A 25,497-nucleotide genomic window follows, 5' to 3' on the forward strand; every position below is an offset into this window, starting at 1 on the left:
ACAAACGTTTAAATTTGTATGTTTTACTTTTTTTTTCTTCGTTGTGTGCATGTGTGCGATTAATCGTCTAGCATTTTTTTTTTTTGTATCTTTCTAAATAGATATTCGTGTGTGTGCTTTTTGTTTTATTTATTATTGATGTTTTTGTTTTCCTTTGCGGCATATCGTCTCTTTTTTTTTTAATACATTTTTTTTTCCTGTGTGAGGTTTTGTTTCCCGTTCTTCTCTTTTTTTTTTTCTATCATTATATTCATGTGTGTATTTCGTCTAGCAGTTCCTTTTTTCTTCCCGTTGTATTTGTTTTGTTTTGTTTTGTTTTTTCTTCAAAGGACCCATTGTTGTGTTCCGTGGTATTAGCCAAGTTCGATTAAATGTGACTTCTTTGAAGCCATTGTAACCTCAGTTCTTGTATATGGAAGTAGAAAATATATGGAGTTTACATCAGAATGCTAACAGCTGCTCTTAACGTCTGTGACTTCTTTGAAGCCATTGTAACCTCAGTTCTTGTATATGGAAGTAGAAAATGTATGGAGTTTACATCAGAATGCTAACAGCTGCTCTTAACGTCTGCCTAGAGACATCATCCCATGAGAGAGCAACTCTACGGATACTTGCCTCAGTTCTCAGCCTTGATCGAAGAGAAGAACCAAATCTGCTGGATGCTTTTGATGAAATCATCAGTGATGTTGTTCTGCAGATACCACGGAGATATGACTCAACTGGGAGACTGCACGGAACCTACATGAAGCAACAATCATTGGACTCACAATGTACCTATGAATATCTACCAGGTGTGGTGGAGCATATAACGAGATGTCCTGAGAAAGTTAGGAGGATCCATGACACTGCAACGGCTAGATGATAATGATGATGACGAAGAAGAAGAAGAAGAAGAAGAAGAAGAAGAAGAAGAAGAAGAAGAAGAAGAAGAAGAAGAAGTATTTATCAAAATCAAACATAAGGGGAAAACTCAAACGGCTGTTTAAAAATCCTTCTCTTTTTTTATTGTAAGCATGGGTATCTTTTGAATAGTTTTTTTAAGCACTGCACACAGTAATAAGTTCTCTACAAATGCACTGTGAGTAATAAAGATGAACTAAAACTCTGTCTGTCTGTCTGTCTGTCTGAATCTCTGTCTCTTTGTATCTCTCTGTGTCTCTGCCTCTGTCTGTCTGTCTGTCTGTCTATTCCCCCCTCTCTCTCTCTCTCTCTCTATCTATCTAGCTAGCTAGTTAGCTAGCTCTCAGCACAGCACTGTTTGGGTTCAAATCTTGCTTTTCTCTATTCATGCAAATATTCACTTTGATCTTTCCCAACGGTGGGAAATCATGACTATAAAGTATAATTAAAACTCATTTACTCGAGAAGAATGGGGAGTTGAGGGAGAATAAAAATTGTGACGCAATAAAAAGAATTATTTGGTCTGATTATTCATTTAATTCATATCAAACTAACCCCACTTTGACAACAGATCTCATTTTAGCATTGTTATTCATTGGTTAATTAGACACATCCTCTGTAAACGAACAATTGGTTTTTATCATTCTAATTATTAGAATTCTTTTGAGATGAATAATTTGTATATTCCATTTATTTATTTATTCTATTTATTTATTTATTTTATTTGCAGACTATTATTCTCATCTTCATGGTTGTTGCTGTTTCATGACGTTTCAGCCAACTATTCCTCTGGCCTTCATCAGGTTGTAACCATGATGGGATAGAAATGCTGAATCTTCAACTGCATCTTCAGTAATTACTGCCTTCCATAGTTGTTGTCGTTTCACCACGTTTGGGTGGCTTTGGGTAAGATTGAAACCAGGCCCGTGGCGCAGTGCATATAGATGTTAAATCTCTACAGTTCCAGGTGAGCATTGTCTGAAGATAGCAGTTTCAATCCTACCCAAATCCAGCCAGAGGATTAGTTAGCCAAAACGTGTTGAGACGACAACTATGGAAGGCAGTAATTACTGAAGATACAGTTGAAGATTCAGCATTCCTATCCTGTCGCAGTTAACAACCTATGAAAGCCAGAAGAATAGTTGGCCTAAACGTCGTGAAACAGCAACTATAGAAGATGAGGATAATAGCGTCAAATAAATGAGCAATAGGTTATTGAAACGTAATGTCTCATTTTGCATTTCATTACTTCTATATTACATTTCTCTTAGTCTGTTCGTCTGTTCCACTTTTTCTCGAAAACTACTGATCCGATCTGACTTAAATTTTGTATGAACCTTTGTTATGATAAGGTGCAGTGGACTAAGTATTATGATATCTTTTCGATACACAGTTAGGGATTAATATTAATATGGATTAGTATTTAATGCAAAAATGAGTACAAATTTAACCATATTCAACCATCGATTTGGCATAAAGCATTCATTTTAAGGAAATGGACTATAATTTTTTCCCGTTTTCAAGTCTAAAGAATCTCTGTGCCTGTATTTTAATGGAATGTGCTCTAAAGAACTTAAAGCACTTGTACCCACCTGACGTGACGTAGATATCCCCCAACAAACCTGTCAAGCAGCAAAATCACACCCTCACACTAGATATGCCTAGATGCCATAAAACCTTTTACTCAAATAGCTTCTTCCCTCAAGCTGCTAGACTTTGGAATTCCCTCTCGGGCTTCTGTTTCTTCGACTGTACTAACATGCAGAAGTTCAAGTATAATGTGAACAGATATCTCGCTGCCCGACTCCCTACATAGTATCCCTGTAAGTTTGGTATCAAATAGTAGCCTCTTATTACAAATGAGCACTGTGCTTTGTTTGGGGTGAAACAAAAAAACAATGCAATGATCTAATTGATGAAAAGAACCTACCTTGAAGATACCGGCTTTGTGTCCTGCTATGCTTTCAATTGTGGTACCGAGAATGTGGGTGTGGTCAAAGCCCAGGTGAGTAATACCACACGCAACAGGGTTTCTCAAAATGTTTGTACAGTCGTATCGACCACCGAGGCCAACCTCTATGATACAGACATCAACTTTCTCTTGCCAGAATATGTAAAATGATATCACTGTCATTAACTGAAAGAATGAAAGGACGTGGTCTTCATATTCAGCCTAAAAAGAGAAAAGAGAAAAGAGAAAAAAAAGCAGACAGAAAAATAGTTTGATTAGTTTTTTTTTAATTCTTTTTCTTTTTAATGGAAATTATTCCAGACTAGGCATAAAGCCACTTGATGTAAAGAGCTAAAGAAAAACACTTCAAGGTCAAAAACTAGCCAACGATAAATGTTATACAGATAGACTTCGACCCGGAAAACAGTAATTCTTCCCCCTTTGTCAGATGCATCGAATGTGAGGACTAAAGGACAAAATAAGGAAATTGAGAATTACGAGCCTGCCAAAAGTAAACCCAAGGTCCATTTTTTACGCTTTTATCTGTAATAATAAGACTGCATAGTAATGATGATGTAATAATAATGTTGCAATATTTTTGATTGATAATGGGGTATGATCCCGCACAGTCGGGAGATTCTATTTATAAACGATGCTGCTAGGAACTGACAAATTGAATTAATTCACGTTCTGCTACCAACCAATGAGAAACCAGAATTACTCCATAAATATTAAACCTTTTCTGTAGTAACTTATGTTTTTTTCGTGTCAACATGTGAAGAATCTTTTGTTTTGTCTACTGAGAACCAGTCACCTCCAGGACTTGCGTAGAACACCTAATCATCGGAAACTGTGCTGAAACTAATCATGGCTTACAACTCTAGTATGTATAGTGCATCTATTAATTGATTTGTTTTGTCTGTTTTACGGCATATCAGCCCTTTTTGAGTTGTTTAATGCAGAAACACAATACCATTTGAAAACAATCCATTGAACACATGTTGCTCTTTAATCCATATCAGGGGAGGGGAGGAATCTCCATATTTTTCGCTTACTATCATTCAATCCAGTTATGTCTATTTTTATTTTTATTTTCATATTTCTCTGGGGCAAGATTATTACATTCACCAATGGTATGATTGACTGGTTATTTATGTGTTTCCACAAAACAAAATGTAACACAAGGTCGGTTTAATGTGGGAGATAACCAGCTCCCCTCAAAAATGAAATTGCCTTAGTATAGAAGGGTTTCCCCTCCATTGACTGAGGACAATTAATTTGAGTGTAGCATCTGTGTAGACACCACCCTTCAGTAACCAGCTCAGTACAAGTACCGGGTGCCGACTGGTGTAGTTGACTGTTTTGTCTCTTTGATCGCAAAGTCTACATTTATTTTTTCCTGAATCTTGTCTATCTTACTGGAATTTATATCAGTGGTGGTCTCCCTTATCATGACCTTCATTAAGCAGGCACTGTTTAAATGAAAATGAAGTCATACCAAAAATGATGATAGTGAACATCTTTCTAAAGTTTTCTAAAATTGTTAAAAAATTGCATTTCAAAAATGAAAAAAAAAAAGCAACAGGATTCGATTTATGTTTCTGAAATTATCAGATAAGGTTTGATTATTTGGATTATTCAGACTATTTTCTCATCTTGAGTGTTACTTGCAAAGCATAACCTCCGACTTATCTTGTCGATTTGAGAATCTTTGTGTCAAACTTAGTAATTTGCACATAATTTCGAATGAAACGTTTTATTTATTCACTGGGGTAGCATACTATGTTCTACCCTGACATGATTAATGGAACGAGAGCATGCTTATCCCATGGATCAAATCTAAGGTTTTATTTGTAATTCTATGAAAATTCCTGGGTTCAATACAAACACTCTCGAGTGCAACAAAAAAAAAACATTAAAAAATAAATCATACAAAAAATTGTGCAAATACTACTACAGATGAGAACGGTAGTCCAGATAATCAGTCCTCATCTAAAAATTCAGAAACAGCCTCTTACCCCAGTTTCCTTGATTAACATTGAGAACAGTAATGCGATTAATCCAAATAATTATCAGTCCCTATCTAAAAAATTCAGAAACAACCCCTTTTTTTCTAGTTTATTTGACTGATGTTGAGAATAGTAGTCCGATCTAAATTATCAGTCCTCATCTAAAAAATTCAGAAACAGCTTTTTTTTTCAGTTTCCTAAATTGATGTTGAGAACAATAGTCTGAATAGTCTAAATAATCGAAAATATCAGTCCCTATCTAAAAAATTCAGAAACAATCCCTTTTTTCTAGTTTACTTTATTGATGTTGAGAATAGTAATCCGATTTATCTAAATAATCTAAATTATTAGTCCTCATCTCAAAAGTTCAGAAACATCCTTTTTTTTTTTTTTCTAGTTTCCTTGATTGGCATTCCTGAAAATCTTCCAGAAGGTTGTTTGCGTGCAAAAAAATAAATAAATAAAAAAGAAGCTTTTGATTTCATCACTAAAATGGAGGCAAGCTGTTACCAGAACAAATTTACACAGATAAGGTTCACAAAACATGTATTGGCAAATCTCGTTCTGAAAATTTATTATTTTTCTGTTGCATATTAGAAAGCAATTGTTTATTAATTATCCATGTAAAATTACGCACGTATAGATTTTAGTGCTTATCTTCAGGATTTTTTTTTTTTGTGGAAATCGCTCGAGACATGGCGTGAAGCCACTTGATATAAGGTGCCAATAAAAACAAAAGATAATTATCGCAAAGATAGAAGATGCCCATTGACCTCAGTTTTGAAAAAGACCAAGTTTGTTAGTAGAAGGAAAACAGTGACCCAAAAGAAAGTTCATTAAGAAGCTGTGTTAGAATTAGGCATCAAAACAATGAATTGATGGAGACCACTAGACCAACGAGTCAAACGAGCTGGAACAAAGGAAGCAGGGAATGACAAATTTGGAAAACACAATTCATAATTGTATTCATAAAAATGACCGAGACTATCAATATCATGCCTGTGAGAAAGAGAGGTTGCATTGAAGAAGGAAGGGCAGATCCAATCAAATCACAAGTACGTTTCTGCACTTTATCAAGAACCTACAAATGGAACAGAGATTCATCAGCCCAAATCTGACAACAGTACCTCATACAGTGTGATAGTAGACTAGCAGGGAGACCCGACGTTATCCGGGATTGCATGAGGATCAACGAATGTTCTACATTTCCAATACTTTTGTTGTCATGAAATTCTCAATGTGACAATGAAACGGTTTTTAATAATTATGAGTCATCTTCGCCTTCATCCCCTTTTTTTTCTTTATTAATGTGTCATCGTTTGTCAAGGCTCACAGGCCACTAGAGGGTAAGTGTGAATGAGATTTTCAGTTTGAAAATAGACAGTATCTTGAGATGATTGGAAACAATTGGTGAAATTGGTGAATTTTTTTTTTTTTTTTTACAAAGGAGTCACCACTTATCAAGTGTACAATGGTCAAGGGGAACACTTATCAATACCTGGAAGCCACTCGAGGATAAGGGTTAATAAGTGTACAGTGGTAAAAGGGAACATGCCATAGTAATCGTTAATAGTGGAAATTTGGTAAGGGGATGACTCATCAAGAATTTGTTCACGTTGGACTTGAAGACACCCACAGATGCAGCTGGTAGCACAACACATAGCTTCTCTATATCCCATTCCCTATCACAGATGGTTACGTTTCCAACCCGTTTTCCAGACCAGCAAGAACAACACGCCTCACTTCTAGATCTATTTCTGACCACAGTTCCCAATGATTGTGTGTAGAATGCCCACAGCCCACTTGGGAATGCTGATCATGCAGTGATAATGGTTGAAATCTCCCTAAACTCTAGAGCCAAAACTGAAGGGCCACTACTCAAAATATCGAGATATTATAAAAAGGCTGACTGGGAAGCCACCAGGGATTTCATCAGAGATGCCTCATGGGGAAATATCTTTGAAATTGAAGCACATGTTCCCATGCGGAAATTTTATAGCAAACCCACTCTCCCTAATGGTTTACTTCTACTTGTGCAGCTGCCATTGCACAAAGGCAGCATGCTTACTGCAGATTTAACCGACATAAGTCCAGTTCAAACAGACGGAAGTATATAGAAGCTAAGAGTAACTGTAAGAAAGAAATAGTGACAGCTAAGAGAGAATTTACTGAAACCACCAAAAAACACATCGAAGCACAAAAATTAGGAACCTGTGATTTCTTGAAAATCTACAACACTGTAGTAAATAATGGGCAATCAACAATTCCCCCACTATCCAACAATCATGAGGTTGTTTGCACAGCAACCAAGAAGGCTAACATGCTTGCTAGTCGGTTTACCTCCAACTCCACACTGGACCCTGCTAACCACCCCCTCCCTGACTTTCCTTTGTGAACAGACGTCACAATAGACGATCTGAAAATTACTCTTTCTCAGGTGAATGCTATCGTAAAAACTCTTGACACTCCAAAAGCATGTGGACCTGATCTCATCCTGGCTGTGCTATTAAAAAAATGCTCTGCCAAAGTAGCTCCAGTTCCCTCCAAACTTTACAACAAATGCCTTAAAGAATCTTGCTTTCTTGACTGCTGGAAAACTGCTTCTGTGGTACCAGTTTTCAAGAATTCTGGCGAAAGAACTGCCCCATTAAATTATCACCTCATTAGCCTCCTCCCACGTTTCGCCAAAATATTTGAATCCATAATTAACCAAGACCTAGTCCATCATCTTACTTATCAGATCATACGGTATTACTGGACGAATACTAAACATAATTAAATCCTTCTTAGATAAGAGAAAAATCCAGGTTGTCCTCGACGGTCGTACATCTAAACAATATGATATAAAGTGCCTCAAGAGTCTATCCTTGGACCTCTATTATTCCTAATATTCATAAATGAACTCCCTGACAAAATTGTCTGTGAGATGGGTATATAGGGTATATATGCTGATGACACCATGCTCTATAACAGGCATGACAGGAAAATAAATGAACACATATCTAAGGAAATGGCAGAAACACTAGAGGATGACCTCAAATCTGTAGTAGAATGGAGACAAAAATGGATTGTCACATTCAATGCTGCCAAGACTAAACTTGTTTCTTTCAACAATTACAAGAAATCTTCTCTACCACCAATAGCAATGGCCAAAGACTCATTATCTGAAAGTACTTCTTTTAAACTTCTTGGCCTAACGTTCACAGGGAACATGAGTTGGAACAGTTACATTGAGAGCATTGCCAGGACCACTGCAAAGAAGGTAAGCTCTCTCTATCATGCTAGAAAGCGACTAACGCCCAAAAGTATACTGTACCTCGAAAAGGCCACCATTCGCCCATGTATGGAGTATTGTTGTCATATTTGGGCTGGTGCATCTGCTACTAGTCTCTCACTCCTAGACAAGGTTCAAAAGAGAGTCGCCTGAACTGTCATTTAAGCTTCAGCCTCTGTCCCATCGATGAAACATTGCATCCCTCTGCCTGTCTACAAGTATTTTAATGGTGAATGCTCCGAACTGCAAGCACTTGTATCCCCTCAAAGTAAATACCCCCGACAAACCTGACAAGTAGCTAAATCCCACCCCTACACAGTAGAGATCCCTAGATGTAAGAGAGCTTTCTACTCAAGCAGTTTCAACTTACAAACATGCCCTTGAATACTGTTCTAGAATTTATACAACAGCAGGAATTAATACCTACAAGCAAAATAAAAGAAAAACTCATACAAAGAAATAATGGCTGACGAGTATACGGTAGAAACGAAAAGAAAAAAAGGTACTTACTTTGGAAAAATTCAGGAAAGGAAAAAAGAAAAATGCCTAACGTTTGGAAAAACATGTTCAAAGTGTTTAAAAAAGAATCATTTCAAAGAAGTATGTAAAACGAAAAATGTGGAAAGAATAGAGGATGAAAATAGACAAATTTTTAATGTAAAGAAGGATAATATACAAAATACTGGATCAAGGAATGGAGATACAAAAATAAAAATGAAAATCGACAATTGTGTTGTTGAAATGCAAATAGATACTAGCAGTAAAGTAACAATAATTCCCAGAAATTTGTGGGGAAAAAATGGGAAAACCGCATTTAAAAAAAGCAACGTACAATTACATCAGTTTGATGGCTCGATTATAACAATTATGGGTTACTTTGAAGGTTCAATAGAACTAAAAGAAAAATATGAAGTAGTACCCATTATAGTTACAAATTGAAAAAATGCATGGATTATTGGGGAATGATATATTAAAAATAAATTCAACGAAGTTGATTAATGAGATAGAAATGGCAAAAACAAGAAAATTAAAAAATCATGAAGCTAGCCTGAAATTAAAAGAAAATGTTTCCCCCTCCTACTACGAAGCGAGAAAAGTACCAGTGCATTTATTACTGTTAGTAATAGCTAAGTTGCGAAAGTTAATAAAGGAAGATTTATTAGAACCTGCCCCTTCAGGAGGAAGTAAATGGGCATCACTCATCGTGGTATTAAAAATTTTAAAAAAAGACGGTGACTATAGAATTTGTGGATATTATAAAATAGGGGTGAACCATAAAGTTTGCGCCGACTCGTACCCTATTCCGAATGTGAAAGTAGCTTTACATAAACTTGCTGGAATGAAAGTATTTATTTATAGAAAATGGAGTAATATGTAATGGAGACTTGGTAGTTCCCCAGAAACACAGAGGAGACAGGTTACAAAAAGTGTACATGATGATGTACATTGTGGAATAGACGCTATGCAAAGAAGATTAAAATTGGAAGCATGGTGGCTGGGGTACTCAAGAGATATAGAGGACTACGTAAAAAGATGCACAAAATGCATAGAACTCAGGAATTTCAAACAAACGAAAATACATGTGTGGCCTTGAGAAGCAGAACCGTGGAGCAGAGTACACATGGATCATGCCTATGTCAATGAGATAAGACTATTATTAATATTAGTAGACGCATATTCAGGTTGGCCTGAAGTGGTGAGAGTACCTGGTAAAAAAAAGTACCACCGTAAAACAAATATTAAGAGTAATATTTTTGAGAAATGGGATACCGAGAATATTGGTGATGGATAACATGCCAGAATTTGCAGATGCTGATTTGCATGAATGGTTAAGAAAAATAGGATGCAGACCGTACAAGACCCCTCCCTACCACCCTCAAAGTAACAGGATAACGGAAAGGAGGGTCCAGACAGTAAAGAAGAGCATAAAAGCATGCGTGCAACAGAAGGATAAAATCGATGCTTTCCTACCAAGATTATTACTAAGTTAATAATATCATATGCTACAAATCAAAAGATGTGGTACAAAAGAAATAGGAGTGTGGAAGCCGAGACAGCAGAATTTATTATACAGAAAGGGCATAATACTGCAATATTAAATAAAGAAAATGTTCTAGCTCATGCTGACCAAATAAGATCCCAAGGAGAACAATCGGATGAGGAAATGTCTTCAGAGCTGCCCATTAGTGACGTAACAGAAGAGTTACTGCAGAATGAGATTGCGGAGGAAGAAGTAGAGAGAGACGAAGTAGAAGAGGAAGATCAGAATATGCAGGAGGAACACTGCGATTAGGGAAAGACGTGATAGATCCAGATCTCCAAGAAAAAGAAGAGAGATAAAGGAAGATGTTCAGGAGGGCACAAGAAGAAGTACAAATTCCGATTCTTTGTAAATTTCTAAATATTTAACTATAAAATATATATTGGAATTCATTATTCAAAACGTGGTGAGGCGACAACAACTATGGAAGGCAGTAATTGCTGAGGATAGAGTTAGGAGATTCGGAGTTCCTGTTCCGTTTATTTGAATTTTCTTTTCTTTTCTTAATTCATTGTAAAAACAAACAGAATATTATTTTCATTTTTTTTTCAACTAATTTCTGCACAGAATTTTGAACATAACCTTTTTATTTAATCCATGGGGGTGGCATGCTCTTATTCTGTCAGCCATGAACAGGTAGAAGTCTTAAGTAATTTGCAATTGTATTCTTACTATCTGAGAATTGAACTTTCAGGAAAGTTTCACTTAGAACTACGTTTACCAAATATTTTTATTTGTTACAGCATGGGTCACCGCGGAGAATCTTAACATGAATTTTGGAAGCCTTGATACATCTGAAGAATAATATTCAAAAGCAGTAGTACAAATAATTTAAATAATACAAATGATATTTTTGTTTGTTTTTTCTGCAGGTTACTTTGCTGTGTTTCTGTTATGGTTATTCTTTGCAGATTTATCCTTTTAAACTCATCAATAATGTTATATAATATTTACTACGAAGGTAATCGATTGATAAAATAATTTGCTCATTCTAAAACCTGGAAACCAAAACCTTGCCTGCTGTATTGTTATTCACTTTGGACGGCTTTCACCTGCTGCTATTCACTCAGCTGACTGCCGATTCGACTCTAATGTGAAGTGGTGGATCTGGAGAATAGGTTAGGATGTAGAAGCAATTCAAAATACAACTCATGTATTTCTGCCATCATTGCAATCGATATTGTCTTGGTGAAATAGCACATTTTTTAAAAAGTTGTGGCATGATTTTTTTACGATTTTTCCATCAAAACTACCAATAATGTTATATAATATTCAATATCTTTCTCAAGGTAATCTAGGATCCAAATACCTTGCACATGTCAAAACATATCTGTTGCCATATCTGGGCAGGAGCTGCTAAAAACAGCCTATCCTGCCTTGACAGAGTACAAAATAGACTTCGTGGCTTAGTGGGGGATGCCCTTTTCTCTACCATGCAACCTCTCTCCCACAGAAGAAACGTTGCGAGCCTGTCCTTGTTTTATCATTATTTCCATGGCAGATGCTCGTCTGAACTCCAATCTCTGGTCCCCCCTCGCCAATCTTTCACGAAAAACACCCGTCTAGCTGAATCCACTGTGAAAAATTTCCCCCACTCTATATCTGTGCCTAAATCAAAACGCGGATTCCATGAACAAAGCTTCTTTATTAGAACTGCACGCCTGTGGAACTCTGTTCCGTGTCTGCCTGCTTCCCTCCGGACTACAACTTGGATGTCTTCAAGTCCAATGTTAACAAATTCCTAATGAACCGCCCCCTTAAGTAAACACATCAGCAAATCTCCTCACTAACTTAATGTACTTGCAATAACCCTTATCCCTGAGTGGCTTCCGGGCCTTGATAAGTGGTGATCACTGTGTAAAAAAAAAAAAAAAAGTCAAAACCTTGTTTGCTGATATTTGCATCTTCAGTTGCTTTGGGCAGATTTCACATGCTACTGTTCACTCAGCTAACTGCGGATTTGACTTTAGAGTGAGGTGGTGGATCCATGTTTCATCCACTGTCACATATTGATGAAAAATCTCATTTTTGTTGTGTTTAAATGGTTGCAAACAGCATGCTGAATCATCCATTTTGGACACATCTTTCTCATTGGTAAATCTTCATGCCAAAATGATAACTACACCACCTTCTGGCATCAACAACTCCTGTTTCGATTTTCTATCAGTCAAAATATGCTTACAGACTTTTTATGCTTTACAAGACAACTGACAGATTTGGACAACCTGAACTTTTAGCATTATTTGTGTCTGTACGATCGCGTTTTATTTCTAGTGGAGCAGTTCGAATAACACTTATTAAGTAATTTATTTGCTTGACTAGTATTTTTCCCCATCAGAAAGCAATGCTTTATCAACATACGAAATTCAGATTTTTTTTTTTCCATTATTTAAAAATCTACAAAATTAATTTCACTATAATAACTATAAACTGATAATCTGATTAGACTCAAATTTTGACTAATGGAATTTGAAGATTAATACTTTATAAAAATCATATGGACGTTTTTTATTATTATTTATTTGTGTTGGTCAGGCCTGGCATTTATTAAGTGATGTGTCTAATTTGCCAAAATTTCAAACAATAATTACCTTAATATGATTAAAGCAATGCCAAAAATATGTAACAAATTTTTCCTTGGTAATGGGCACCCCATTAATGCGGATCCGTTCTCGGACTTCTTTCAGATGGGGAGAACTACAACAGAAGACAGAAAAAATTATTATAAATAGCAAACATATGCACCCACTAACTTTTATTAAGATATACATGGATATGATTGGTCAATGGTAAAAAAAAAGAAAGAAAAGATATACATGGATATGATTGGTCAATAGTAAAAATAAAGAAAGAAAAAGAAAAGATATACATGGATATGATTGGTCAATAGTAAAAAAAAAAAAAAGAAAGAAAAAGAAAAGATATACATGGATATGATTGGTCAATGGTAAAAAAAAGAAAGAAAAAGAAAAGATATACATGGATATGATTGGTCAATAGTAAAAAAAAAAAGAAAGAAAAAGAAAAGATATACATGGATATGATTGGTCAATGGTAAAAAAAAGAAAGAAAAAGAAAAGATATACATGGATATGATTGGTCAATAGTAAAAATAAAGAAAGAAAAAGAAAAGATATTTATGCAGAATTAAGACCGTGCTATCGTCGGCATTTTCTGGGCAGTTTACATAAAATGCTGGAAGGTGTCGAAACACTGAGCCAATCAAATCGCAGCAGCCAATGTCAGTTAGAAAACATTTATTAGCTATCATTAGCAGGGACATGCAGAGGGGCGCTAGGGGTGCCAAAGCACCTGCCCCTCTTTTCTTTTTGTCTTAAAAGTGCCCTTTCAGAGGAATGTATGATAGGCCTGTGCTCTACCAAGACGGTGTGCATTACTATACTTTTGCAGTTTTTTTTTTTTTTTCATTTGAGCACCTGCCAGTTAAAAGTTCCCTGTACGTCATTGATCATTGGTTTATTATATAAAAACAACTAAATATTTATCGTGGTTTAAACACAAAAAGAAATCAAAAACAGAAAGAAAAAAAAATTATTAAAAAATAATCAAAAAAAATTTTGTTTGTTATCAATTGTTTGCTATTCAAAAGATAAACATTTTTTCATGAAACTTACCTTACAATGAGTTTTTTTTTTATTTGAATTTGAATTTTCTTAATTCATTGTATTTTCTTTGTAAAAACAAAAAGAATATTTATTCATTTATTTATTGCGGACTATCATCCTCATCTTCTGGTTGTTGTTTCACAACGTTTCAGCCAACTATTCCTCTGGCCTTCATCAGGTGGTTAACCATGACGTGATAGGAATGCCAAACCACCTGAGGAAGGCCAAAGGAATAGTTGGCTGAAACGTCATGAAACAACAATTAAAAGATGGGGATGATAGTCTACAATCAATAAATAAATAAATAATACAAATTACTCATCTCAATAAGTAACTCCAATTAATTAAATAAAAAGAATATTGTTTTCATTTTTCAACTCATTTTTTATTAAATTATATTTTTGTAATAAAAGAAAAAATACTTTTTTCAAAATTGGCCAACGTTTGCATGAATAAAAAAAATCACAAAACTTCCATTCGACACCTTCCTATGTTTTATGTAAACTGCCCAGAAAATTTCAACACTAGCACTGTCCTTATTCTGCATAAATAGCACAAAAAACCTGAAATTTGAATTTATTAATATAGGGGTGACACACCCTTTGAACTATGGGGGTGGTATGCTTCAAAAACAATATCAAACGGCTTTTACAGGATATTTAAATTAGTAATTAATAATTAGTGGTGGAGGTAAGAACTTGTCGGGTCATAAAATATGCTTAAATATATTTTAATTCATGCAGATTTCGTATTCATAGTATAAATATATTGGATTTCGTATTTATTATTACAGAACAGATTTTCTATTGAATATTATATTGTACCTAATATATAGTTGTGATTTCAAAAGATTTTTTAAAAAATGACTTAGATGTCATCAGCTAGAATCGAAACCAAAACATTTAGCGCTCCAAATGTGTTCCCTACTGATGTAGCTATTGAGAGATAGGTAAGAAAGATTTAATATTAAATGACTTGAAGAAATGAATTGAATTTGGATATGCGCAAAAAGAAATAGAAACATGTCAACAAGTTGAAATTAACATCTCATTAAACGCTTTTAGCAGATAAAGTTATCTTGTTAGAATCTTCTAGCAGATAGTCATCTTGTCAGACTCTTCTAGCACATAAAGTCATTTTATTAGACTTTTCTAGCACATAGTCATCTTGTCAGACTCTTCTAGCACATAAAGTAATCTTGTCAGACTCTTCTGACATATAAAGTCATCTTGTCAGACTCTTTTAGCATATAAAGTCATCTTGTCAGACTCTTTTAGCATATAAAGTCATCTTGTCAAACTCTTCTAGCATATAAAGTCATCTTGTCAGACTCTTCTAGCATATAAAATCATCTTGTCAGCCTCTTTTAGCATATAAAGTCATCTTGTCAGACTCTTTTAGCATGTAATGTAATCTTGATTCTAAAAAATGCGTTCATAGACTCAATCAGCCATTGATAATTGGGAAAAAACCTCAGGACAAATCAACAATTGAAAATAATTAATTGGAAAAAAAAAAAATTGTTTTCCGACCAAATCCAAATTAAAAATTCGTTTTCAAACTAAATCAAAATATCCAAAAAATTAATTGGAAAAACAGGTGCCTCCGTTTTCATGGAGGTTACGCTTCTGTATGGGAGTTGTAACCGGCAAATTAAAATGATTAAGCTCAGGTAGTTGAGTGACATTCATAAATTCTGTTTCTACCAGAGAATATTATTCAGAAAATTAACATGCTGATGACACTACCCTCTATTATAGTATTGCTCCTCGCCCATCTTTCTCGAAATATGTAGTTGATCTAGTTGATTTTGGGTTCTATTATGGATTGGAGTAATAAATGACTTGTTTTGTTTAATTCTGTTAAGTCACATTAATCATAGGTGTGCCCCTTTTCTTCCTGAAATTCTTATGGATGGCTCTGCTCTCAATGAGAAATCGACTCTAAAACTTCTTGGCCTTTCTTTCTCATCAAATCTTTCTTGGGAGTCCATATATTAAATCCATTGCTCTTTCTGCTTCACATAAAATCGGTTCTCTCTAACGCTCTAAACACTTTGTCATATCCGAGGTTATCCTCTAGCTCTACAAATCCTACTATCAGACCACGTATAGAGTGCTGTTGTCATATTTGGGCTGGTGAATCCGTGTCTCATTTATAGGTCCTTGATAAATTGCAGAAACATGCCTGTAATTTGATTGGCCTCGCCCTTTCTCATTCACTGCAACCTCTCCCTCACAGATGTAATGTTGCTAGCCTCAGTCTTTTATACCGTGTTCCTCAGAATTGTCTGATCCATTCCCTGCTTTTTTGTTCCAGCTGGTTTGATTCAGTCGTCTAGACGTCTCCATCAATTGTTTGTTTTAATATTTCATTGTAATATAGCTTCCTATTCAAGTACCTATTTACTATGCCTCCCCACGGGACAGAGTTAGACACCAGGGTCGTTTTTTAACGTGGAGAAAAGGTACAAAAATAAAAATTGTCTCAGTCGTTAAGGATTTCTCCTCCACCGAAAGAGAACAAGAAATAGAAGTGCAGCATCTGAAGAACAGATGGTATTTTTTTGCTCCCCCACCGAGCAAATTAGGCACAAGGCCAATTTTTAATGTGAGGAGTGAAGGGAGGGGGAAGGGAAAGGGGGCACCAGCTCCCGAGAGGTGGGAAATGGGAGCTGGTTAAAGGTCAGACATGTGGGGTTGCCCCCACATCTGGTCTTTGCTAGTCATAGCTAGTCATAGCTTGCAGTATCTGCCGGAACAGATACTACACTTTGATTTTGTCCCGAAGGCCAAGTAGCTGCTTTCCAAGGGACTGCAAAATTGTGGAACTCTCTTCCTGTTTTCCTTCTATCCACAGCCTTGGTCTTTTCAATACTAAAGTCAATAGGCATCTCCTGTCTTTGTAATTGTTGTGTCGTAACACAATAGTAAAAGACGAAAATCGAGTCGAGGTTGTTTTAACAAACGAACTGCATTCACATCACAGGTACAAAGATAGGAATACAGGTATAACTGACTAGCGCTCAGCTAGGCAGTGAAGTACTGTTGCACCTTCTCACCGGTGTAGACATTACTGGCACTATATATATACTGAGAACTGGTGACATTTCCCTTGTGCATAGAAAGGCCACTATAACAGTAATAATCAGCTTTCGTTCTTGTTAGCTCCTTACATGAAGTAGCTTCATGCCTTATCCCGAGCGATTAAAAAAAATAGGTAAATTTATCCATCATTCATTGATAAGTGCAATCAAGTTTATAAGAATACAGGGAGGACTTACCTGAAAAAGCCTGTTTTATAACCTTTGTGTCTAAGGATGCTTTCCACATAAGAACAAGTTGAACCTTTGCCTTTCGTACCAGCCACATGTATCACAGATAGTTGATCTTGATCTTCCACCTGAAATTTTGAAAATCTAAATAAATAAATATGAAATGTAGGCACATTTCTCACGCGAACTGTAAAGTCAAAACGTCCTGTCTTGAATTGATATTTATTTGCTTCCCCACTGAGAAAATTAGGCATGAGGCCATTTTTTAATGTGGAGAGTGAAGGGGAGAGGGACCAGCTCCCCTGAGGATTGTATTTCTTTGCTTCCCTACTGAGCAAATTAGGCACAACGCCGTTTTTTAATGTGGAGAGATTGGGGAAATAGGGACCAACTCCCTGGGAGTAGGGGAGCTGGATAGTGACAATTGGTATGGTGCAAAAATGATGTCCTTTTTATATATACAGTAGCATCCAAAACTAAAGGACAAAATTTTAAAACCTAATATTTGTTAGAAATAACAACTGTGAAAAGCTGAAATTGTTTTTCTCAATTTTGTCCCTTACTTTTGGACGTTCCTATTTTGAAAATAAATAAATAATTGCTATGATTCTTTTTCTATCCTTTGCAAATGATTCAAATTTTAGTATGTTATTATTGATGATAACGACTACCAGTTGTCAAAATTTCAACTTTTCACATTTGTTATTTCTAACAAATAATAGGGTTTCAAAATTTTGTCCCTTAGTTTTGGACGCTACTGTATAGTTGAACGTCAAAAAACGACATTATTTTTGCACCAACCTAATAAATAACTGTAATTTGTAAATTAATAATCTTATTGAGTTCAAATTTTGACACATGCAATCAATACTTTATCGAAATATCTTAAGGATTTTTTAATTATTAATATTGCTGCCATTAATAAGTTAAGACTAAGACTTATTGAGTGACACATCATTCAGTAAGTCTTAGATAGTAAGTCTTGGGAAACGCCGGATGTGCCTGCTGGATATCATGAAACTTTTCAAAAAGGATAAGCAAAATGCTTTGCACTTACCGTCATCTTAACGCATTCAATGTACTTCCTCATTCGGCTTATTTTTTCAATGTCAAAACGCTCTCTATCTTCCTTCACTTTGTTTAAAAACGGCAACTTATTTAAGGCTCGGATAGTTTCCTGTGAAGAGACAAAAGAGGAGTTTTTAATTATATTGGTTTGGCCAAAAAGTTCCTTCTCTTTTGTTAAATGGATATTTTCACATTTGATTTGGAAATCTTGAGAATGTCTGCGATCTGTCTAATTGTAAAACGGCAATCTTGTTAACTACAGCTTTCAGTTGGTCACTGTTAGTCATCTTTGGCTGGCAAGAGTGAAAAGGATCTCTCACTGAAAATTTTCCATTTTTGAATTGAGCAAACCATGGTATGTGTTTATGCAAGTTTGTGTAGCTTTTTTTTTCATTGTCTATAGTAATAAAAAAAAATAGGATGTTGGTAGTGTTCTGCTTGATTTTCTAAAAGGCCTGAAATACAAACAAAAATGTCAGAACTCCTCTGCTAGGAGGCTTATTACTAGGGCCATGACAGCAGAATATTCTTTTCATTGTTTTGACTCTCGAGCAGTGGTAGCTCGTGTATGGAGCTGTGAGACTGCAGCACCCCCAAGTTATTTCTACACAATATTAATGATAAAATTAAAAATAATACGTTTATTTTATTATTATTATTATTATTATTATTATTATTATTATTATTATTATTATTTTCTATGTGTACATTATAAAATCATTAAGTTTAATCTCGGTATCTCCAAATTCATATAAAAACAAAAATAAAACTTGCTTGGAGTTGTGAAATTCACAGTTACACTTTCTTAATGAAATTCTCTTGTGCGCATGTGCGCTTTAGACGCTTTAGGCAGCCAATGAAAGCCGCTCAAGGAACTGTCGCTTGTCGCAGTTTCGCATCGTGAAATTCGTTGTTTGCTTAGAGTGTGCACCTGTATAGATATGTGATATATCCTGCGGTGGGTGGCCGTAATAAAAGGATATTCAAGAAAGATATTCCACAAGGAAAATAAATGAATAAAGAGGTTCTGAAGTAATAAAGAAATAGAGAAGTTTATTGAGAATATTTACAGAGACAGCATGTTACGTTTTTTAAGTGTTCCCGTCCAGGGAAAGCTTTGACAACCGGTAACCGGTGATAACGTTCTTTCGATAAAAAGTTCCGGCGGTGAATTGCTCATCTCGCCATAACACCTCCCCCTAAGACAATTTTTCCCAAGAGAATTTGGCTTAATATCGTTTGCTTTTTGGCTTGGGGCTCAGCCGGTTAACTTTTCTTTTCACCCTTGTACTTTTTCTCCTCAATATCGTTTGAGTGGGTGGAGTTGGTGGAGAAGCTGGAACTCTCAAATATGGAGTAAGTTCTGTTAAGGGTTGGGGAATATTAAAAGAATCATACAAAACCTCTAGGGGCAGATCATTTTTTTCTGCCTGTTTGTAGTCATCAGTGTGTCGAGGTCTTAGCTGATTTATATGCCTGCGACAGTCGAATTTATTACTTCTTACAGAATATAGTATGTGTACGATTCTTTTCATGATAATACCCTCCTCCCAAAAATTTTTTCCACTCCTGTAATTCAGGAAGAATATTCTGTCACCAGGTTTGTAAAACCTTGTTGGAAAATTTTCTTTTGTTGTTGTTACTCTGGTTGCACTTGGTAAAATTCTGTCAAATACAGATCTGATTTTCTGTGCAAAAATCAGTTCAGCTAGTGACGAACCGGTATCAGTGTTTGGGTTCAGAGTTATCCTGTACACCAATAAAAATTGTTCAAGACTCTTCTCGTTAGTGTCCATGCCTTGGTTTTTCTTCAAGGCTCTTTTGAATGTATCGATGAACCTCTCTGCTAGGCCATTTGACCTTGGGTGGTAGATTGCCGTTGTTAAATGTTCAATGGCTAGAGCCTTGCAGAATTCTTCAAATTCTTTGCTGGTAAATTGGGTGCCGTTGTCACTGACAATAGTTTTAGGCACTCCAAAACGACTAAAGAGAACTCTTAGTGCATCTATTGTACTCATCGAAGTAGGGTGTTTGTATTTAAACACTTCTGGCCATTTTGTGAAACTGTCGACGACCACTAAGAAATAATGTCCATTTAAAGGACCTGCATAATCGATATGTAACCGAGTCCACGGTGTATCAGTCTTTGGCCACGGTTGTATCTGCACAGGTGGTGCCTTTGCTGCTAGCTGACACCCTTGACACTCTCTTACGAGTTTTTCAATGTCCTGGTTCATCCTAGGCCAATACATATATCCACGCATTAAAGCTTTCATTCTCGACATGCCTGGATGACCACTATGAAATTCTTTTAAAATTCTTCTCTTAAGCGTAGTCGGTATGACGACTCCATCTGCGTACATCAAGGTTTGAGCACAAATGGAAAATGGTAAAATTTTAGGGTCTTTCTTTGATTTTCCATTTAGTTGCACCAACTTTTTCATTTTCACAATATAATTATCCTTTTCTGCTGCCTTATTTATTTCGTCTAGAGTCACTGGTAACTCTCTGATTGTGTTGCACAGTAATCCGGAGAGTTCTTTTTCCTCTGTCAATGCAGCTATTACTGTGTCTTCCAAAGGTTCAACGCCCTTTTGGATGAGCCTGGACAGTCCATCTGCATGTCCGATATTTTTGGATGAAATGTACTCCATTTTAAAGTTATAATTTAGTAGAATTATACTCAATCGTTGGAGTCTGTTCGCAGTGTGCGTAGGTATGCCTTTTTTAGAGCCAAAAATAGTCAATAAGGGTTTGTGGTCGGTTTGCAAAGTAAACATCCTTCCATGAATAAATCTATGGAATTTTTTAATGGCATAAATAATCGCCAAGCTTTCTTTTTCAATTTGAGAATAGTTTCTTTCAGCCGGCAAAAGTGATCTGGATGCATGGGCTTTGTTGATCCATCTTCAAGTTTATGGAGAAGAACTGCTCCTACTCCGTAGTCACTTGCATCTGATGCAACAATCAATTCTTTCTGTGGATCAAAATGTGCTAGAGCTAAATCTGATAGCAGGCATTTCTTAATATCTTCAAACGCATTTTGGCATTCTTTTGACCAAATCCACTTTTGTCCTTTTTTTAACAAATCATTCAATGGTGCTCTCAACTTATGCATGTTTGGAATATAAATAGCATAATATTGAGCCAAACCCCAAAAAATTGTAACTGGCCAACATTATTGGGTGCTGGCATCCTCTCGATTGCTTCTGTTCTCTGAGGATTCGGTCTTCTGCCTTGGCTGTCGATAATTTGACCAAGATATTTTATCTGTTTTAAAAAGAATTCACATTTTTCGGCACTTAACTTGAAACCAAATTCCTCAATTCTTTGGAAAACTGCTCTGATGTGTTCCTTATGTTCCTGTACATTTTTACTTTTGACAAGGATGTCATCCAAATATGCGATTGCAACATCTAAATCAGCAAGCATCGTATCCATTATTTGCTGAAATAGTTCTGGGGCCACTTTTAATCCAAAAGGAAGTCTTTTTAGTCGGAAAAGTCCTAGATGTGCATTGATACACAAATACTTAGAACATTCTTCACTGACTTTTACCTGAAGGTAAGCTTCCGATAAGTCGATTTGGGGGAAAATTCTGCCTCCATTCAGCTTTGTAAAAATGTCTTCAGGAGATGGAAGTGGATAACTATGATCCATCAGACAGTCATTAAGGCGTGTAGAAAAATCGGCACAAACCCGAATCTTCTTATTTTTCTTTTTAACATACACAGTGGGGCTCGCCCACTCAGAATAGTCAACTTTTTCGACTACACCATTCTTCTGTAGTCTTTTTAGTTCAATTTCAATATCTTCTTTTGAAGAAAAAGGCACATTTCTTTTTGGTCTAAAAACAGGTTTCACATTCTGTTTTAATTCAAAATTTACTTCAGTTTTGGTGCACACTCCTAATCCCTCTGAAAAAACTTTGGGGAATTCACTTTTTAACACTGCTAGAAAATGGTCATTTTGTTTGGAATTTTTCTTTTCCAACCCTCTTACATTATTGCAAAATGAATTCATGGGTAGCTCTCATAAATCAAACAAAACAATCCAATCAATTCCAAAAGGGCAAGAATTTATTCCTGGAACAACTGAAAGGTTTGAGGAAAAAGTTTTCGATCCAAGAGAAACACTGCAATTAAATTCTCCCATGAATTTTAATCGCTCTCCGGAAACACCTTTCGCAATTTTTTGTGTTTTTCTCAGTTTTGGACCACCAATTCTCTTCCAGGTCACTTCGTCGATAATTGATATGTCGCTACCTGTGTCTAAAAGTAGCTTCACTGAGTGACCATTTATTTGCGTGTGAAAGAATTTCCGTTTCCCTCCTTGTTTTATTTCTTCTTTGGACAAAACCACATTTACTTTTGGCTTCCATTTCTGTCTTTTGTCTTGCTTAGTTCGGCAGTGGAATGCCCGGTGTCCCACTAGGCCACAGTTGGTACAACGTGGGTCTTTATAAGGGCAGTTTTTTCTTAAGTGCGGACCCGCACAACTCCGACATTCAAAACTTTTCCCTTTGTCTTTTGGAAATGTCTTCTGTTTTACTACCTGGACTTGGGATGTGACTTTTCCCTCTATCCTTGTAGTGTCCCTTTTTACATTTATCAATTTTTGAAATTCTTCTGTCACTTTTTGCAAGTTCATTTCCGGGTCTTGCTCCATGATTGATAATATCCTTGACCTTAAATCCTTGTCCTTCAGTGCTGTCAGTCCCTGGACAAATATGTAGCACTTAAACATGTCCACTGATAAATCCTTTAATTTAAACAGTTCACACTGGGCGTTGACTTTGCCCGCATATGTGACAATGTCATCAGTTTCGTCTTTTGACATATTTAAACACTTATACCGTGTATGAAAAAGACTATCTCTTTCACCGAATATAACACACAAAATTTTCACCGTTTCAGAAAAAGAGATCTCTTCCGGTTTTTTAGGCAATATTAAATTCATGAATTTAGTATTTTCTTCTGTGCCCATTTTTTTGGAGTAATAGTGTTATTTTTTCCTCATCCGACCACTTCTCGCATCGTTTTGTAAATATCGTTTCAAACCTACGATAATAGGCTGGAAAAGTGTCACCTTTTTCTGGGTCATATTTAAACTCTGAAAGCGAGTTTGCTATACCCTCAGCCGAAAAAAATCTGGATACACCCTCCTTATATTTTTCTGACAAAATCCTTTCCCAAAATAAGCGATTATCCGTCGTTTGTTGTATTACAAGAGTTTCGAAACGTTCTTGTTGATTAGCATTTGTTTTTGAAAATCCATTTGGGCTTTTTGTTGAGCGATTAAACTCTCAGTTAACGTTTTCGTCAACGTCGCTATTTGTTCCGATGTCATTTTCTTTTTAATTGTATCAATAGCAAGTTAACGTATACCACAGAGAAGAAAATAAAATATTGTTCAAAAACAAGATGCTTATTTTCACAGAAAATTGTCAACACATAGGAAAGTTCCGAAAAAAAAAATCACCGTTAAAATAATACTTGACAAAATTTCAAGAGACTCTTTTTTCGTCTACTTCAGCAGACACACGTAAACTTCTTTTAAAAAATTTTCTTTATTAAATAAACACAGATTCCTCAGTATTGTTCATTTGTTGGTTTTTTATCGTATTAACCAAATACAAAAAACACGTAAAAATATCTCTCATGAAGAAAGTCACAATTTACACACGCGCGCGCGCGCGCGCGTTATATAACGTCAACTCTTTGGGAGTTTAAAAAGAGAAAAACGGAGTTTAACTCGTCAATAATATAAAAATTATTTTTACTTGCGTAAATTTGTGGCAGACACCAGTCTTTCGCTTTCTCAGAAGCTTTTTCTTCAATTAAAAGTGAACTTTGTGAACAACAATTTTCAGAATGTTCTCGGTTGCCACGTGTTTTTTTTTTTTTGTTCTTTTTTTAGATGAATTTACAGTTCGTATCACATCTTCGTCGCCAGTTGATATATCCTGCATTGGGTGGCCGTAATAAAAGGATATTCAAGAAAGGTATTCCACAAGGAAAATAAATGGATAAAGAGGTTCTGAAGTAATAAAGAAATGGAGAAGTTTATTGAGAATATGTACGTTTTTTAAGTGTTCCCGCCAGGGAAAGCTCTGACAACCGGTGACCGGTGATAACGTTCTTTCGATAAAAAGTTCCGGCGGTGAATTGCTCATCTCGCCATAACAATATGATGACATTGTTATTGAAAAAAAAACAAAAAAAGGAGGTTTATTTACAATTTTGTTTAATTATTATTAAAATCTGCATATAACGTGTTCTTGTATATAAAATATTGTGCTTTTTCTTTTCTTTATTTTTAAATGCGCACACTTTTAGCGTTGCGATTTAATTCGGTAGCAGACGAAAATATATAATATGCAGAAACTGTTGTTTTTTTTTTTATAAAAGTATTCGGGGATTTAGCAGTTTAGCTAACACGCGACTAAGGGTAAAAATCAAATCTACAATAAATAAATCTTACGATAAAAATAAAGTTACTTTTCCATCTACCTGCCTTTTTGTTTGTTTGTTTGATTTAAGTAGTTTTAAATGCTATTTATTTTGCAACAACTAAAATTTTAAAAATTAAAAAAAAAACTGCTTACATTTTTTCCTAGAAACAAACAAGCGAAGGAACAGTTTATGTTGAAAATACATTTTAGTTAGAAATCTGTAGCCGAAATAAATGGGACTTTTTTCTTCTAGGAATCAATGCCTCTCCCCTGTGCTATTCGGCCACATCTTGACCAGTCAGGGGTACGGCGCATTGATACTTCCTATCACGTCGGGGTCACCATTCTAGGGTATGTAATGCTTTTAGGGCACACCCTAATAAAATAAATAATTCGATACAAGCTTCTGAAATGACAAACGCAACAACTTCATAAAAGGTCACAGAAAAGGTTCATTGAGGAGAATGTGGTATTTTCCTTGTAGAAAGCTGGACTCCGGCACCTGGTATTATTGCGGTAGTTATTCCAGTGGAATCGTCAATACCGTAGAGATAACACCGAGGTGGAGAGAGAGAGAGAGAGAGAGAGAGAGAGAAGAAAAGGAAGTCCGTTCCGTTTGGTGTCTCTCTGCGTAAGGATGAGTTGTTCTTCTTCAAACCGGGTGCTGGCCGATTTCCTTTGGGGATAGGAAGTTTCAATGCGCCGTACCCCTGGCTGGTCAAGATGTGGCCGAATAGCACAGAGGAGAGGCATTGATTTGAGGAAGAAAAAAGTCCCATTTGTTTCGGCTACAAATCTTTTTAACTTGTATGTTTTAGATATAAAAAAAATAGCATGTATTTGCCTCCAACGAGGACAATGTTAGAAGTTTTACACTTTGAAAAAATGGGGGTTTTACAC

At 35.8% G+C, this 25,497-nt stretch overlaps 1 protein-coding gene across 2 annotated transcripts in view; it reads right to left on the bottom strand.

Annotated features, from left to right (window-relative positions):
• The window catches only part of LOC145254814 (folylpolyglutamate synthase, mitochondrial-like), a 92,854-nt gene that overhangs the window by 32,619 nt on the left and 34,738 nt on the right, over positions 1-25,497 (bottom strand). For both annotated transcript variants that reach the window (XM_080113635.1, XM_080113634.1), the window contains exons 2-5: positions 18,133-18,252; positions 17,085-17,203; positions 12,767-12,872; positions 2,831-3,073 (exon numbers count right to left, since the gene is read on the bottom strand). In XM_080113635.1, coding sequence (XP_079969761.1) covers positions 2,831-3,073; positions 12,767-12,872; positions 17,085-17,203; positions 18,133-18,252 — 588 coding nt within the window. The remainder of the gene's footprint in view (positions 1-2,830; positions 3,074-12,766; positions 12,873-17,084; positions 17,204-18,132; positions 18,253-25,497) is intronic.

This window comes from Euprymna scolopes, chromosome 30 (assembly GCF_053919585.1).
Source record: "Euprymna scolopes isolate OS-2025 chromosome 30, ASM5391958v1, whole genome shotgun sequence".
Lineage (NCBI taxonomy): Eukaryota > Metazoa > Mollusca > Cephalopoda > Sepiida > Sepiolidae > Euprymna > Euprymna scolopes.